The 15905-nt window shown below is 28.1% G+C and overlaps 1 protein-coding gene and 1 pseudogene across 2 annotated transcripts; both read left to right on the top strand.

Annotated features, from left to right (window-relative positions):
• The first annotated feature begins 5706 nt into the window (after nt 1-5706).
• Nucleotides 5707-11370, top strand: LOC145190469 (disks large-associated protein 1-like; annotated as a pseudogene). Its single transcript, XR_016453633.1, has 6 exons — nt 5707-5861; nt 8486-8721; nt 9307-9398; nt 9647-9718; nt 9841-9936; nt 10307-11370. The product of XR_016453633.1 is annotated as a disks large-associated protein 1-like (transcript).
• A 3288-nt stretch (nt 11371-14658) lies between these two features.
• Nucleotides 14659-15715, top strand: LOC145190136 (aprataxin-like). Its single transcript, XM_080066914.2, has one exon. The coding sequence runs from the start codon at nt 14934-14936 to the stop codon at nt 15549-15551; it is 618 nt and encodes a 205-aa protein (XP_079923040.2). The 5' UTR covers nt 14659-14933; the 3' UTR covers nt 15552-15715.
• Nucleotides 15716-15905: the final 190 nt, after the last annotated feature.

The following is a 15905-nucleotide window of genomic DNA, read 5'->3' as shown; positions in this document are numbered from 1 at the left end:
AGGAAAATCAAAAAATCACTTAAGTTCTTTACCACAAATTATAAAATTTGAAGATGTAAGTATATGTGAACCGAGCAAAATTGCAAACATATTTAATAAATTTTTTACTGATATTGGAACCAATCTCTCTAAAAAAATTCCCATGACCGAAAGTTCGTTTAAAGACTACTTGAAAATCTCATTATAACAATGAGTACTCTTCTGAATTATCCCACGACGAGCTCGATATAGCCTTTAAATATTTAAAAAGAAATAAAGCTATTGGTGCTGATGAAGTAAATGGTAACATAGTTGCAGAATGTTATGAAAGTCTGAAAGATATTCTTTATAAAGTGTTTAATGCATCTATAAAACAAGGAGTTTTCCCGGATCAATTGAAAATTGCGAAAAATCATACCAATTTACAAACAAGGCGATAAAACAAATATCAACAACTATCACCCGATTTCGGTTCTTTCAACTTTTTCAAAATTATTGGAAAGAATAATATATAATAGAGTATTTAAATATTTTGACCAAAATAATATACTATATTCAAAACAGTTTGGCTTTTAAAAAATATTTCAACTGAGCACGCAATTATTCAATTTGTTAGGGAAATCTCAGAATCTTTCGAAAAAAAAAAATATACCCTAGGAGTTTATTGATCTTTCGAAAGCTTTCGATACCGTTGACCATAAAATATTGCTTAAAAAGCTCGAATACTATTGAATCAAAAACAACATGCTAAAATGGTTTCATAGTTACTTCTCAAATAGAAAGCAATTTCTTACCTATAATGATGGCCTTCAAAGTGACTATACTGAAATAACCTGCGGTGTTCCACAAGGCTCTATTCTAGGTCCTCTTATGTTTGTAATTTACATTAATGATTTAAGCAAAGCAGCTAATCTTCGGAGTATTATGTTTGCTGATGATACAAATTTGTTCTTATCAAACAGTAATATTAATGAGCTGTTTTCTGATATGAACAAAGAACTTAAATGTGTATCTAAGTGGTTTAAATGCAACAAATTGACCTTAAACCTTGATAAAACAAAATACATTCTATTTCACCCTATATCTAAAAAACGTTTTTTACCAACAACTATGCCAAAAATTCTTATTGATGAACTAGAAATAAAAATGGAAACTTTTACTAGTTTTCTTGGCATTTATCTTGATGACAATGTTACATGGAAACCACATATTGACTACATTTGTACAAAGGTTTCTAAAAATATAGGAGCCCTCTATAAGTCAAGAAATTATTTAAACAAAATCATTTTAATCCAACTCTACTACTCATTTATTCATAGTTATATTAACTATGCAAATATTGCTTGGGGAAGTACAAGCAAAAGTAAGTTGCGTACTCTTTACCATCGTCAGAAACACGCAATACGCTTAGTTTGTTTTGAAAATCGACTTACGCATTCAAAGTTTTTATTCAAAAATATAAAAGTACTTAACATTTATGAAGTGAATGTATATAAAATATTATGCTTTATGTTTCAATGTAAAATCAATCCGTCCTTACACGTTTCTAAAGATTTTATTACCTTAAAAACAAAAAATAAGTATACACTACGAAATGATAACTCACTCTTTGAACCCTTTTGTCGAACAAAATTCAATCAGTTCTGTATAGCTTATCGTGCACCCAATCTCTGGAACAAAATTGTTTTACCTAATTTTGATTTATCAATTACCTTCCCAGTCTTTAAAAAGAAATTAAAAAAATTCATTCTCTTTAATGACAATATGTTTAAATACTTTTAAAATTAAGAAATTTGTATAAACACGCTCTATTGTTTTTTGTATTTTGTCATTTTTATTTGTCTTTATCTATTAATGGCTTAAGTTATATTCTATTATAACTTTTTATGGTTCTGGCGACAAGATCATTAGATCTTCTATCAGATACCAAGTTTTTATTTAAATTAGTCTATATATCACGGATTTAATTGCATCACGAAAGCATATATCACGGACTTTATTGTATTACGACTAATTAAATGTAAAACTGAAAGAAAAAAAAAAAAAAAAATTGTTTATTTGAGTTTTTTTCCCTTCATTAAATTTTTTGCTGAAGTAGATTTTAATCACTACAAAGTTTTAACAGAATCAATACATTAATTACTAAATCATAGGCCTTTATCTTTTAAAAAGATTTTTTAACACAGTATATCACAAAAAAAAAATTAATAAGATTGAAAGGCGCGGTTTTGTTTAAAACTTTGTTTATTTGTAGCTCTAAATACTGTCGTCCCATGTCGTCGTTATATTAAATACTGTCGTCCCATGTCGTCGTTATATTAAATACTGTCGTCCCATGTCGTCGTTATATTAAAGATTTTTTTTGAATAGTATAATCATCTTTAAACGTACAAAAAAAATATCTTTGGCAAATATTGACAGGTTTAATTTTGGATTTTTCATACTCAGCTGCATGCATTTTTTTATGAATTTTCTTTTCTTACGGTGGTAAATGTGACTCAATCAAAGATATGGATGCCAGTGTTTTAATGTGAATTATGCTACTTTGACGTAATTATGCTACTTTGACGTAGTTATGCTACTTTGAAGTAATTACAAAACACTTTTTCTGTTTCACATAACTTTTTTTTATGCAACGTTTCATTCATTTATTCAAAACAGTTCAGTTGATAAAAGAAAATGAATTTCAAAAAGAATAACATGATCAAAATAAATTTTTTGATCATGTCAAGGTTCAAGAAATTCCAGAAGAAAAAGATGAAATGAATGAAGTTGATTCAGACTGAAATCAATGGTTGTTGTGGTTTTTTTGATAAAATTTGTGACAAGCAAAGAACTGCCTTATATTGTATTTTATAAAAATGTTCAGTTATGGTAAACATTAACATTTTCTTTATTTATTCTTTATTTTTTTGAATTTAATGTATTTATAATTGATTTTTCAGAATTATTTAATTTAATAAATGTTAAGATCATTGATTTAAGGAATTAGAACTATTTAGCCCACTCTGTTCTTTCTGCCCAAGTGTATTGTTCTCTTTACAAAAGTCCACATACAGACGGAACATTTTAGAAATCAACGGGTTGACAGATCGAGAGTCAACAGGATGACAGATCGAGATCAATAGGATGAAAAATTGAGAGTAGTGAGAATCATTAGCAGAGAACTTTTCAATATGATCAATTACCTTTCTTTCGTCTCTAGAAACTTTAGGCTGGTTCTCACACTTTCACCACTTTGGGAGGTGTGTGTGTGTGTGGGGGGGGGGGGGGGGGAGGAGGATAAGACGAGTATAAAATTCCACCTACTCTCAATTCCCTCCAATTTTTAATTTTTTGTATTTTTTTCAGTTTCACTGAATTTTTCAAAGCACTTTAGTCTACTTTTGCAAGGTGCTATAAGAGCTTTGGCTTAGAGTACGTTACCTTTTATTGTTCAGTATTCTTTTCCTTCATTTATTTCTTTCTTCTTTATTTCTCTCACCCACAAGTTTGGGTTCCTCTTTCTTTTTTTGGAATCATTCAAAACTGAAACATTTAAAACCTTCAAACTTTTTTTTGTCCACGTTTCTTTTTGATTGATGCGTCAAGTCCATGAAAAATCCATTTACTTCATTAAATTTAGTCAACTTATTTAGATTGTTGACTTCTTTCATGCCATTTAATTCATTTACTTTGTTCAATCTATTAAGTTCATTCGCTTCACCGCCGTATCACTTGAGTTACCTTTAGAAGGGAAGTACTTATTAGCAGATGGGTTATTTTGATACTTCAAGATCAAGTGGTGAGCTGGTGACTTTAACCACATTATCAAAGTCTAGAAAATCTTCATCAGCCATGCATAAAAGTGACTTTTGCTGAGGCTCTTAAGAAGGTCCTGGAAAAAAAAATTCATAACTAGGCTATTTTAAGTAAAACTTAACTACAATATGATGAGTATGATAGAATCTATTATTACCACCATTTAAATCAACCGAAACTAGTGCCTTCTGAGAGTATTATAGATTAATTTTGAATAAAATGTAAGGGGATAAAAGAGCCAAAAATGACTGTCTTTACCACTAAGCTTATAAGGTACTTGTAGTAATACTGCCATGCTGAGGTACCAAAGGAGTTTAAAACTTTCGCTGTTTTAAATTCAAATTATCTTAAAAGAATGTTAAAAGTAAATATTAAAAATGAACTAAAAGATGCAATGAAAGAAATCCCGCTACCATCATTTTTAAATTTTCATTTTAAACTGGTGTATGGATTGTAATTTGGGGGTTATAGAGTATTAGAGCTCATGAGAAGCAGTTACAATCTTTCTTTTTTAAGTTTCTAATTTAATCGCAAACCAAAACTAATTGTAAAAAGAAATTTAAAAATATATTTCTTTTTAGAATAAGAAGACCTTTGACCGTCTGATTTTATAGATAACTGTCAAAGAGAATCAACGAATAAGTTGGCGGCACCGCTCTAGTGACATTTTAGAACTCTCTCTCTCTGTTTCAATCTATCTCTCTGTCTTTCTTTATATGTATGGGTATATATATATAATATATATATATATATATATATATATATATATATATATATATATATATATATATATATATATATATATATATATATATATATATATATACATGGCCGCCGAGAGGGGGTTAGACGGGGAAAACTCCCGGGGCCCCGTGTTGGTGCAAATATTTTTTTAAAGTAATTTTTAAAAGATTTCAATAGTTTTGACTTTTAAAAGATTTAATTAACTTTTATTTTTAATTTTTAATGAACAGAGCACACTTCTTTTGGTCCTGGGTATATAATTATTCATAATGAGGGGCCCTTAAGAAAACTTCCCCGGGGGCCCGAAATTTCTCTCGGCTGCTATATATATACATATATATATATATATATATATATATATATATATATATATATATATATATATATATATATATATATATATATATATATATATATATATATATATATATATATATATATATATATATATATATATATATATATATATATACATATAAATGTATATATTAATGTATATACATAAGGAGTTTTATTATATCTGTTGTAATAATATTTTGGAATGGAAAGTGACGATTTGGTTCATACATTATTTTAGCCGAGAATATTTCAGATATCCTTCCTAAAATTAACAATGTTCCAGATCGGATAGAGTAGTAAGTTAAAATGCAACTCGCTCATCCAAATCGTTTAATTAAACATTAAAATGCAGTGTAAGAATAATGCATTCTTTCATACGAAATATGCCGTAATCTCAGAACATCTGCTATTCAATTTAACATAGTGTGGTAAGTTGGCTGATACTGTGTTATAAATAAGAAATAAAATGTTATTTTGTCTGTAAAGACTGCAATACAAACCGGATGCTTTTTGGAATTTGAATTATTAAATGGGTTTTATTAAATAATTTTTTAAAATTAACTTGGTTTTACAACTACAATAGAAGCTTTAAAATCCTTGGTTTTTTAAAAAGTTTTAGCGTGAGACAACTTCACCTTTTCTCCCGCTACCATTACCTTAATAAAACTTGAAAAAGCGATGGTGTGTCTTTTTTTAATCATAGTTGAACATGTAACGTTACGTAATTTCTTTTTTTAAATTACTTATCTGTTCTTAGTATCCCAGATAATATTACTATGAAACAACTGGACGGAATTTAAATTGGGTAAGTGAGCTCTTTTCTTTTGCTCGAGTATCTAAAAGACGCCAGCTTCTCAAATTTGTATCGTTATCCCAAAATTTCCGGAGTAATAGTTACTTTAAATTTTAGAATGCTAGATTTTGTCTATTTACATTTGTAAAAAAAAAAAGAAAAAATGTTCAACTCTTTGTACTGATTTTAAGACGAATTAAAAAAGGTAAGTACAACTTAATGTCTATACATAACTAAAGTTATGAATAAAGTTTAGTACGCGTCATGAAAAACTTTAGAAAACGAAAGAAACATAGGTTTTAAATACCTAAGCATTAAATATCTAATATTTAAATATAGGTACTTATTTCCGTAACTGTTGTGATTATTATAAAATGGCATGTTTTTGATCATTTTTGAATGATAATCATGACGGTGTTAACAACAGCACTATCAAATGCAACAACAAATAAAAATTTTTATTAACAAAACAGATCTCGTGTGAATAAGTCTGTTAATTTGCAAATCAGTTACCATAAAAATATTTTTAGTTTAGTAATAATTAGTGTATTCTTTTGTGTGTGTGCAAATATTAGAAGATGTAATATCCAATATAAAAAAAAGAATATTATCAATAATAAAATGTGGTTTATTCTAATCATGAAGATTTAGCCATTGAATTTACTTTTGCTAAAGTTCAAGGTAATTAAAAGACAGATGTATTTATTTATTTAAAAAGACAGTTTACCACACTAGGCATATTTTCTTCTGACAAAAGCTGCAAATAAAAGTGTAGAAAATTTTTTTATGGTAATATAAACAACTATTTTTAAATTGATACCTACTTTAAATTTTTGAAAGTATTAACCATACAAGATTTCTTCATGCCTGATTTGGAAAACAAGCTGGCATTTAATAAAAGTTCAGTTTAAAAATTAGATAAAAAGAAATCTGCAAGTGTTGAAGCAAGTCAATAAAAATAGAAAGAAAAAAAATCAATCAATGTATTTCATCTTTATAAGAATATTACAAAGCATATTGAAATAGTAATCACTAATAAAATCCAATGACCTAAGTATGATAGGAAATCGTTAAAAAATATCCTTAAAAAGAAATGAATTATATAATAAAAAAAGAATTTAAAAAAAAAGGCTTTTTAAAGAGAATTTTGGGGTTGAGCTCAGGTAGATGAAGATCTAAGTATATGTAGCATATAAAGGTATAAGTATATATCTAAGTTTATATAGTATATAAAAGTATAAGCATACATCTAAGTATATATAGTATGAAAAGATATAAGTATATATCTAAGTATAAGTACACAATTGATTTTAGCTTCACCACATATTCTATTTTTAAAGTAGTAATAAAAGATGGTTAGAAGGAAGCTGTGTCGTTATTCTAAACAAATAAACAATTTAAATGAATTACTTGTATTTGTCCGTTTTGAAGTGAAACAATTTTTGAAAGTGATTTAAATATTTAAGGTTGTTTTGGTTGTTTTAGAACTTGACATACATATTGCAAATGTAACTTGAAAATTAAGCAATATATGCATAGCAATTTTTCCACTCTCCAACACTCCCCTGTAACAGCATAATAGAAAAACAACCAAAGAAAAAGGAAATGCTAGTTTACTTTAACATTTATTAAAAATTCAAGTTTTTCTCAATGTTAATTTTATACATTTAATTATTGCACTATGAATTGTACATTTTTTATAGCTTGAATGTTATAAATCATTCAAAAATAATTCTAAAGTGCAATGGACAAAGACCTCCATCACTGCAACCTAATCAAAAAAATTATTGAAGATTTTCAGTTGAATAATTGATTATATCTAGTGATGTTTTTACAATGCTATTGTCTCTAAAATAACCCAACAGTTTTTCTATTTTATCAAATAAATTTTCCTATTGCAGATAATTATGTTTCACATTTTCGGAATAATCTTAAGCAGTAATTAGTTGTTACTGATAATGCATTAATAATAGATTAGTTACAATTGTTAAAAACATCTACCAGAAAATCAAAAATTTTAATTAGAAAAAATTAGTTTAAAAAGTATTGCTTATAAAAATATTAGCTAGTGAATACAAAAACAAACAATTTTTATTTTGATACTTTGTAGCTAAAACTTTTGTTATTTTCATAAGCATAAAATTTTTTGTTTACTTAAACAAAATATTTTAAAGCTCACAAATGGTTTGAATTTAATTGCACATTATACATATTAATTTTTTTTTAACTAGAATTTACTATATTTGTTTATTGCTGGTTAACTAGAATTTACTATATTTGTTTATTGCTGGCTTATAAATAATTTGGTTGTTATTAGATAAGTTAAACAACCTCTTTAAACCATGATTTTTGCACACTAAAGCCTCTGTACAGAAATGTTGTGAAGGAGCATTAATTGGAGTATAGGAAGGAATTACTTTACAAAATTTAACTAAATTAATGTCATTACTAAGCAAATTTTTGCATTGATCTTAAGATTCTTTTTATTGCTTTGTTATTTTATGCAAATAAAATCAAAATAAAGCTAAACAAGGGTTTTATGCTTTTATTATGTTTTGTAAAGATGCTGTTTGATTTGGATTATTTTGTTGACTTTTAATTGAGCCTGAGTTTTTTTAATAAAATTGTAAATGTTGGTTTTTAATACACAGTTGAAAAAACTCTCTGTAAAATATTTTAATTGATTGTGAAAACAAAAATCTTTTTTTTGTGATTAGTAAATTTCATATATATATATATATATATATATATATATATATATATATATATATATATATATATATATATATATATATATATATATATGCTTTTCTTTCTTTTTTTTTTCAGTTAAGTTCTATATGATTATCCACTAAATAAGATGGAAGGTTCACTTGTAAAGTTGCGTATTTCAGAAAGCGAAAAAAAAATCAAAAGTTCTTTTGAAAATGAAGTTGTTAAGCCTGCTGTCAGTGGGAAAGATGGAAAATATTATTTAGTTCGTTTAGAAATGGAAAGAGAAAATTTAAAGGCATTAAGTGACAATGCAGAAAAAGATGCTAGGCTTTGTCAACTTACTGAGGATGGTAAATGAAATATAATATATTCATATAGTAAACTTTGTATTATATATTGATGGATAAAATTGTTCACACATGTACCCAAGGCTCTGAGTTTTGGGTTTGGGTAAATCACTGCCTAATAAAGGGGATGACTCTGGTTTCTATTCAATCAGATCTGTTAAACTATTCAATCAGAACTGTCAGTTTGAAAACCATATTTTAAGCTCTATTATACATACATACATACATACATACATACATACATACATACATACATACATACATACATACATACATACATACATACATACATACATACATACATACATACATACATACATACATACACACATACACACATATACATACAAAATATTGAGCACTCTTATACAAGTACAAGATTTTGTGTGTGTGTATATATATATATATATATATATATATATATATATATATATATATATATATATATATATATATATATGGCCGCAGAACTATATGATGGGTAATTATATTTTACTTGTTTACAATATTTGTGTTGTAGAGTAACAAAGATTGATTTTGTTTAATAATTTATTTGATTAATGAACTTTATTGCCTAAAAATTATTAGTTAGTGGAAAGATTCGAAATGCAGTTGGGAAAGCCCATCTATTGACATCAAAGAGGTTCAAACAGTTTGCTGAGTTGTGCCATGATAATATTGTATGGAATCAATTTTTAATTTTTTTCTAAACCATTTCTCCTCGTAACATTGTGAAATTTTTTTCTTTTGAATGTTTGCATTATTATTTAAAATACTTGAGAATTATTTTGTTTAGGCTTTATATTTATGTTAACTAATTTGTAGTAAACATAAAATTAAAGTTTTTATAGAAAATATATAGAAAAAAGCTTAATCAAAACACGTGTAACAAAACAAAAAACTCTTTAGTTCCTAAATTTTGTTTTAGGAGCAAGATCCTGAGAAAAAAGAGACTAAGTCTTCAGATCTACAAGGATACTGGGAAATGATGAGCATACAGGTATATTCTGCTTTTCTCTTGTAACAACAAAAAAAATTTGCATTTATTTTTTTTCTTGCAGGGAATATTTTAGTTTTTTTTTTAACTTTAAGCTTATTTCATTTATCTTACATTCTTTTTAGATAGATGATGTGAAAGCACTTTTTAAAGACATTGAAACTTTAAAAGAAAATGGATGGATTGTACCTGTACCTGATGATACTGCAGATGGCCTAAAGGTTGACTATTTAAAGATCTATTTAAATATCAAGCATGTTTTAAGTTCTTTGTATTATTTGTTACTTGTATTATTAAAAGCCAATAAAAATGCAATAAGTTTAACATTTTAAAAACTTCCTCAAAAATATATAATTAATAAATTGATAAAAACAAATTTCTATCAGTTTATTTTTTTTATAATTTTGAAAATTGTAGAAGTTGCAGAAATATTCAAATTCATCTCATGAAATATTCAAATTCATCTCCTGAAATATTCAAATTTATCTCCTGAAATGGCCTTTAACAATAATCATGTTTATATCATGTTAATAATCTTAATAGGTTAAAAGTATTAATATGTTAAAACTAATAACATTTTTTTGTTTTTAGTCAAATTCTGCACCAAAAACTAACCGTGTATCCCCAAACAAGTCGCCAAAAAATAAAATAGTTGACGATGAAAAAGTGAAAAGGGAAGCACGTAACCGGTTTGCCGCTGCTAAAAAGCAAGCAAGATTAAAACAACAAGAAGAACTCTCCAAAACTAATAGTTCTCTTAATTCATCGTCAGAATTACTCGATGATAACTTAAATTCAATGCATACTGAAATTTCTGCAACCGAAACATTCGATGTTCAGTTGTCAGTTGCCTGATCATGTTGCTCCATTACATTACAAAAAAATTGTTCTGCCAGAAGGAGAGGAGCAAATACCATTCTTCCAAAATGGCATAAATTCTAACAGCAAAATTATCAATAATGCAATTGTACAAGAAGAATGCTCATAGTGAATTCTATTAAGTTTCATAGTTCACAAACGTTAAAAGGTGGTACGGTATAAATAAATTTAATGTACGAGGATAGGAACTTAAATGAATGTCTTTAGGAGGATTCTTATTATATCAAGTAGTTCCTTAGATTTAATGCATTTAAATAATTCAATTCAAATAGAGAATATAAACAATAACAAAAATGAGATAATTTATGAGACGAAAATCTGGGAAAGTAACGTTTTGACCGGAGTAATCGGAAAGTAACGTTTCGACCGGAGCAATCGGAAAGTAACGTTTTGACCGGAGCAATCCTGTTATTTGTTAAAAATCTTTAATATTATCTTTTTTGTTTTTGTCTTATTAGCTTTTCGTTTTTTAAAAAAAACTTCGCGTTAGAATAAATGTTGTCCATTCTTTTTAGTTAATCGGGGATTACGATATGCATTAAGGTTTTTACTGTGTTGTTAGTTCCTTCTCTAATTAAGTTATATTTGTTAAGTCTGTACATAATACATTTTTAAATAAGAATGCTATATGTTAGCATTTTAATTTCAATTTAGTTTTTACAATAATAAATAATTTTTTAATGACACTTGGCATTTTTCGTGTTTTGAATTCTCTTTAACTTTTGTTTGTTTGTAACAACGTGTCATTTCTCTTAACAACGTTCGGTGGTCCGCCAGATGGAATATTTATTTTAGAACTACTTCTTGTTATTAGGGCTATAGAGTCGGAGTCGTGGAGTCGGAGTCGGAGTTCATTTTGGTTGGAGTCGGAGTCAGAAAAATTGTACCGACTCCGGTTTTAAAAAAAACTTTCAAAGTTTTATAATTTTCATAAGCATCTTATAGATGTTATTCGTTAAAATATTTTATGTTCTATCAGTCTAAAGCACAATTATCAAACTCTAGCCCTCCAGTTGTTACAACACCACAAGTCCCATGATGCTCTGAAAGCTGTAGGATATCCAGACACAATGGTAATTGTAGTTTGCAACAACTTGAGGACAAGGAGTCTGACATGTTATTTTAAGGCCTTTAAAACAGTGATAAGCAATAGGGTATTCACTGGGAATATCACTGAGAATCATAAATCACCTCCATTGCGCTCTCCTCTACCATCCCTTAAAGTAGATAACTTCATGATCCCCCAACTCCCGACTTAAATTGTCTGGCACTGTGCTACATATTCTTAGTAGAAAGCTAAGCGTGCCACTACCTAGCACCAAAGAGCTGCTCCACAAACAGAAAGACTGTAAGTATTCGATTAACTTTGCATTAGAAAGACTGTAAGTATTCAATTAACTTTGTTTCTCTGGAGAGAGAGAAAGTATAAGAAAATTAGATATACAATCATGCATGCATGCATGTATGTATGTATGTATGTATGTATGTATGTATGTATGTATGTATGTATGTATGTATGTATGTATGTATGTATGTATGTATTATGTATGTATGTATGTATGTATTATGTATGTATGTATGTATGTATGTATGTATGTATGTATGTATGTATGTATGTATGTATGTATGTATGTATGTATGTATGTATGTATGTATGTATGTATGTATGTATGTATGTATGTATGTATGTATATGTGATAAAAGTAGCAGGTTGTTGCTTCCTTTTCTATTTTTTATCAGTGACAGATAAACTTGTTCTGTTATTGTAGAACTCTTGCATTGTTGCATTTACTCTAAAAAATTAACTTGCTAGAATTGTACTTTTAATTTGCAATTAAATCTTTATTCTTGTGGTACAATTTTTATTTTTCTTATAAAACTAAACACCGCTTTAAACTTATTTCACTCTGTTTTCTGAATAAATAGGAATGTAAAAATTTCTTTTCCATTTTTAAAATCATTTCTTAAATTATTCATCACCTTTTAGGGACTATTTTCAAAATGAATTTTTCTAAAATCCCTACTTTCTGAATCTTAGTCAAAGGGGCTTCATTTAAAAAAATTGCTCTAAATACAAAATGAGTTCTTGGATTTGTTTAAAGTATTATTAAATTTCTTCTTTTTTTTCCAATTGTTACATTTCCCAATTATCAAATTCCATTGTTTGTGGCATTAAATTACATTTGTTTGTGGCATTTTCCCGTACTGTTGTTTTTCCGTTTTGACATTTTTCCGTATTGAACTCTTGCTACACTTAAAGTTAGAAACTTCTGTTCTGACATCAGTTCCGTTCTGAATGTTTTTTTCTGACATTTTATTTTACTGACATCTTTCAGCCCACGAACTTTCTATTATTTCATAATAAGTCTTTGAAAAAAATTTGTTAATGATCTGTCACATTTACATACTTTAGTATTGCTAAGCCTTTGAATGGCACCAACAAAATGTAATTTAAAAAAATTTTTTAGTTTCTAAAAAATGTCAATTGTAATAGGCTTCAGAATGAGGAGTATTCACTGCAAATATAAGTTCATAATCATAAATTAAAAACGCTCTTGTTTTTAATCTAGGAAAATCCATTTCTTCAAAATATTTCCCGGTGCTTTTCTTGAGGTAACCTAAAAATGTCCTAAAAAAAACCCGATGGGGTGGGGGGAGGGAGGAGGGGGTTGCTACATCCATTCAAAAATACGCATCCTTTACTTTTGTAATATTTTTGTAGACCATCAAGCCCAATGATTTCCAAGCTTTTTGCCATGTTCCATCTAAACCTTTCTATAATTCTTACTCCCCTTATGTAACAGATAATTTTCCAAGCTTTTTGCCATGTTCCATTTAAACCTTTCTATAATTCTTACTCCCCTTATGTAACAGATAATTTTCCAAGCTTTTTGCCATGCTCCATCTAAACCTTTCTATAATTCTTACTCCCCTTATGTAACAGATAATTTTCCAAGCTTTTTGCCATGTTCCATCTAAACCTTTCTATAATTCTTACTCCCCTTATATAACAGATAAAATTTTTGATATTCAAAAATTGAATTGTTTACTGAAGAAACTGAGAATCGCTAAAAGATCAATTTAATTTGACCCAGCCTCCTTGTGAGGCGTGAGTGCCACGTTGTGAAACACTGTTCTAAACTATGATTGCGAATTCATTTTACCAAAACCCATTTTGTATCAAGCTGGCAACGTTTGATTAGGAATTGAACCATTTTAATTAAGAATAATTAAAATCCATGATGATAGTTTCCAGTGAAGCAAAAACCAGCCATTCCTTCGCAGATGATTTGAAAGTAGTAAGAACTGATATTTAACATTTTAAAAAAATAAATCACAAATTTGTAAAAAATTGATTTTGTACCATAAACACCTGCCTACGAAGTGCTACACAAAGAAATAATTAGGTAATAGCTTTTTAAAAAAGACTTTTCTTTTAAAAATGGATTTTCAATTTCTTTTTTAAATGGTATTTTTTTTTTTACTACAGAAAATGTCACCTTTGTTGTTAAATAGCAATAGGTGCTATTTTAGATTTTTGATGTTTGCTAAGCATTAACAAGTTTATTTATACTGCAATAACATAAACTAGAGGTAATAATGCCTCCCGGCGGCAATTTAACATTATATCAAAAGCCCAACTTTTTTAGGAGGCGTAAATAATTTGCGATACAATGTTTTAGGTTCCATCATTTACAGTTTCCTTCTGCTGATTGGTGATTCCCGCTGAAATCCTTTTTGGAGGCAGAATGATTTGAAAACAACCATCAGAAGAAGTTTTGGAGGCAAAAAGATTTGGAGGCCATCACTAGTTGTACCGACTCCCAACTGGCGGCGGAATTTTTAACTCCCGCCGCCAGAAGAAATGAAAAGAACGGCGAAATTTCAATTTTAAAATAAAAGTATTCTAGACGATTGTTTTTAAATTAACAAGCAATAAGTTTGCGCTTTGTCTTTATTTCTCCTAGCGGCGGAGAGAAAAAATTCCACAGTTCCACAAAACCACTGTAAATACCAATAGGTACAGCCTTTAACTTCCGAAAAAAGATTCTGGTGGCGGCTGCGGTTAGCAGGCGGAAGATAATGGAACCCGAACATTTTCCCGCTAAAATATTTTTTGGGTAGTGTCAGCCAACGATTAACGAAGAAAAGTGGAGGCTAGAAGATTCCCTCATTATCAACTGTTATATGCAAAAAGAAATTAAGTCCTCTTTCTCGGAATTTTCGTTACCGGTCAAATTTTAGTGTTTATAAATTCCAAAATAAATAGCACACATCGAAAAGTTGTAGGTCAGCTTAAACAATATCTAATAATCGTCCTGTGTTTCAAAAACGCCATATGTCTACTGATAGCAGTACTTCACCGTCCATTCCTAAAAAAAAAAGTAAAACTAAGGATTGCAACTCCCATTGGAATCAAGGGTTAAAGAATTCAATAGCTGATAAAAACTTTGTTGTTGAGGAAACTGACTCTGTAACTGTTATTAAAGATAAATATCCAAAAGCTAAGCATCATTACTTAGTTGTATCGAAGTATGAATTATCTGGCATTGAAACTTTAAGCTCAGAGCATATAGATCTTGTCACACATATGATATCAGTTGCGGAAACTTTTATCAAAAAAATTAAAGCTGAATGTGGCATAGTTGCAGAGTTTCAAATGGGTTTTCATGCTATACCAAGCATGGCTATGCTACACATGCACGTTATAAGTTGTGATTTTGAATCAATACATATGAAAAATAAGAAGCATTGGAATTCATTTACAACGACGTTTTTTAGACCAGCTAGTAAAATTCTAAATGAACTGGCCACAGTCGGCAAAATTAAAATTGATGAGCTGCACTATAAAAGTCTATTATCTTCTCCCTTAAAGTGCCACAAGTGTAAAGAAATGCCAAAAAATATTCCAAAACTAAAGGAGCACATTAAATGTCATGCAGTAATAGAGTGCTAAGTTATTTTTACTACTAGCATAAATACTGTTTCTATTATTGTACATAAATATGTAAAAACTAAAACTAGTATTTTGCTTATGGAATAAGTATAAGCTGTGTATTTTGACAGAAATCATATAGTAAAAAATTCTGCAAATTTTGTGTGTGTGTGTGTGTGTGTGTGTGTGTGTGTGTGTGTGTGTGTGTGTATATATATATATATGTATATATATATATATATATATATATATATATATATATATATATATATATATATATATATATATATATATATATATATAAATATATATATATATATATATAAATATATATATATACATATATATAAATATAAATATAAATATATATATGTA

Source organism: Hydra viridissima, unplaced genomic scaffold, assembly GCF_058129835.1.
Source record: "Hydra viridissima isolate aposymbiotic clone 2 unplaced genomic scaffold, HvirCarnegie_v1 scaffold_6, whole genome shotgun sequence".
In the NCBI taxonomy this organism is placed as follows: Eukaryota; Metazoa; Cnidaria; class Hydrozoa; order Anthoathecata; family Hydridae; genus Hydra; species Hydra viridissima.
The sequence above is the reverse complement of the archived record's forward strand: the minus strand, read 5'-3'. Positions and strand labels throughout refer to the sequence as shown.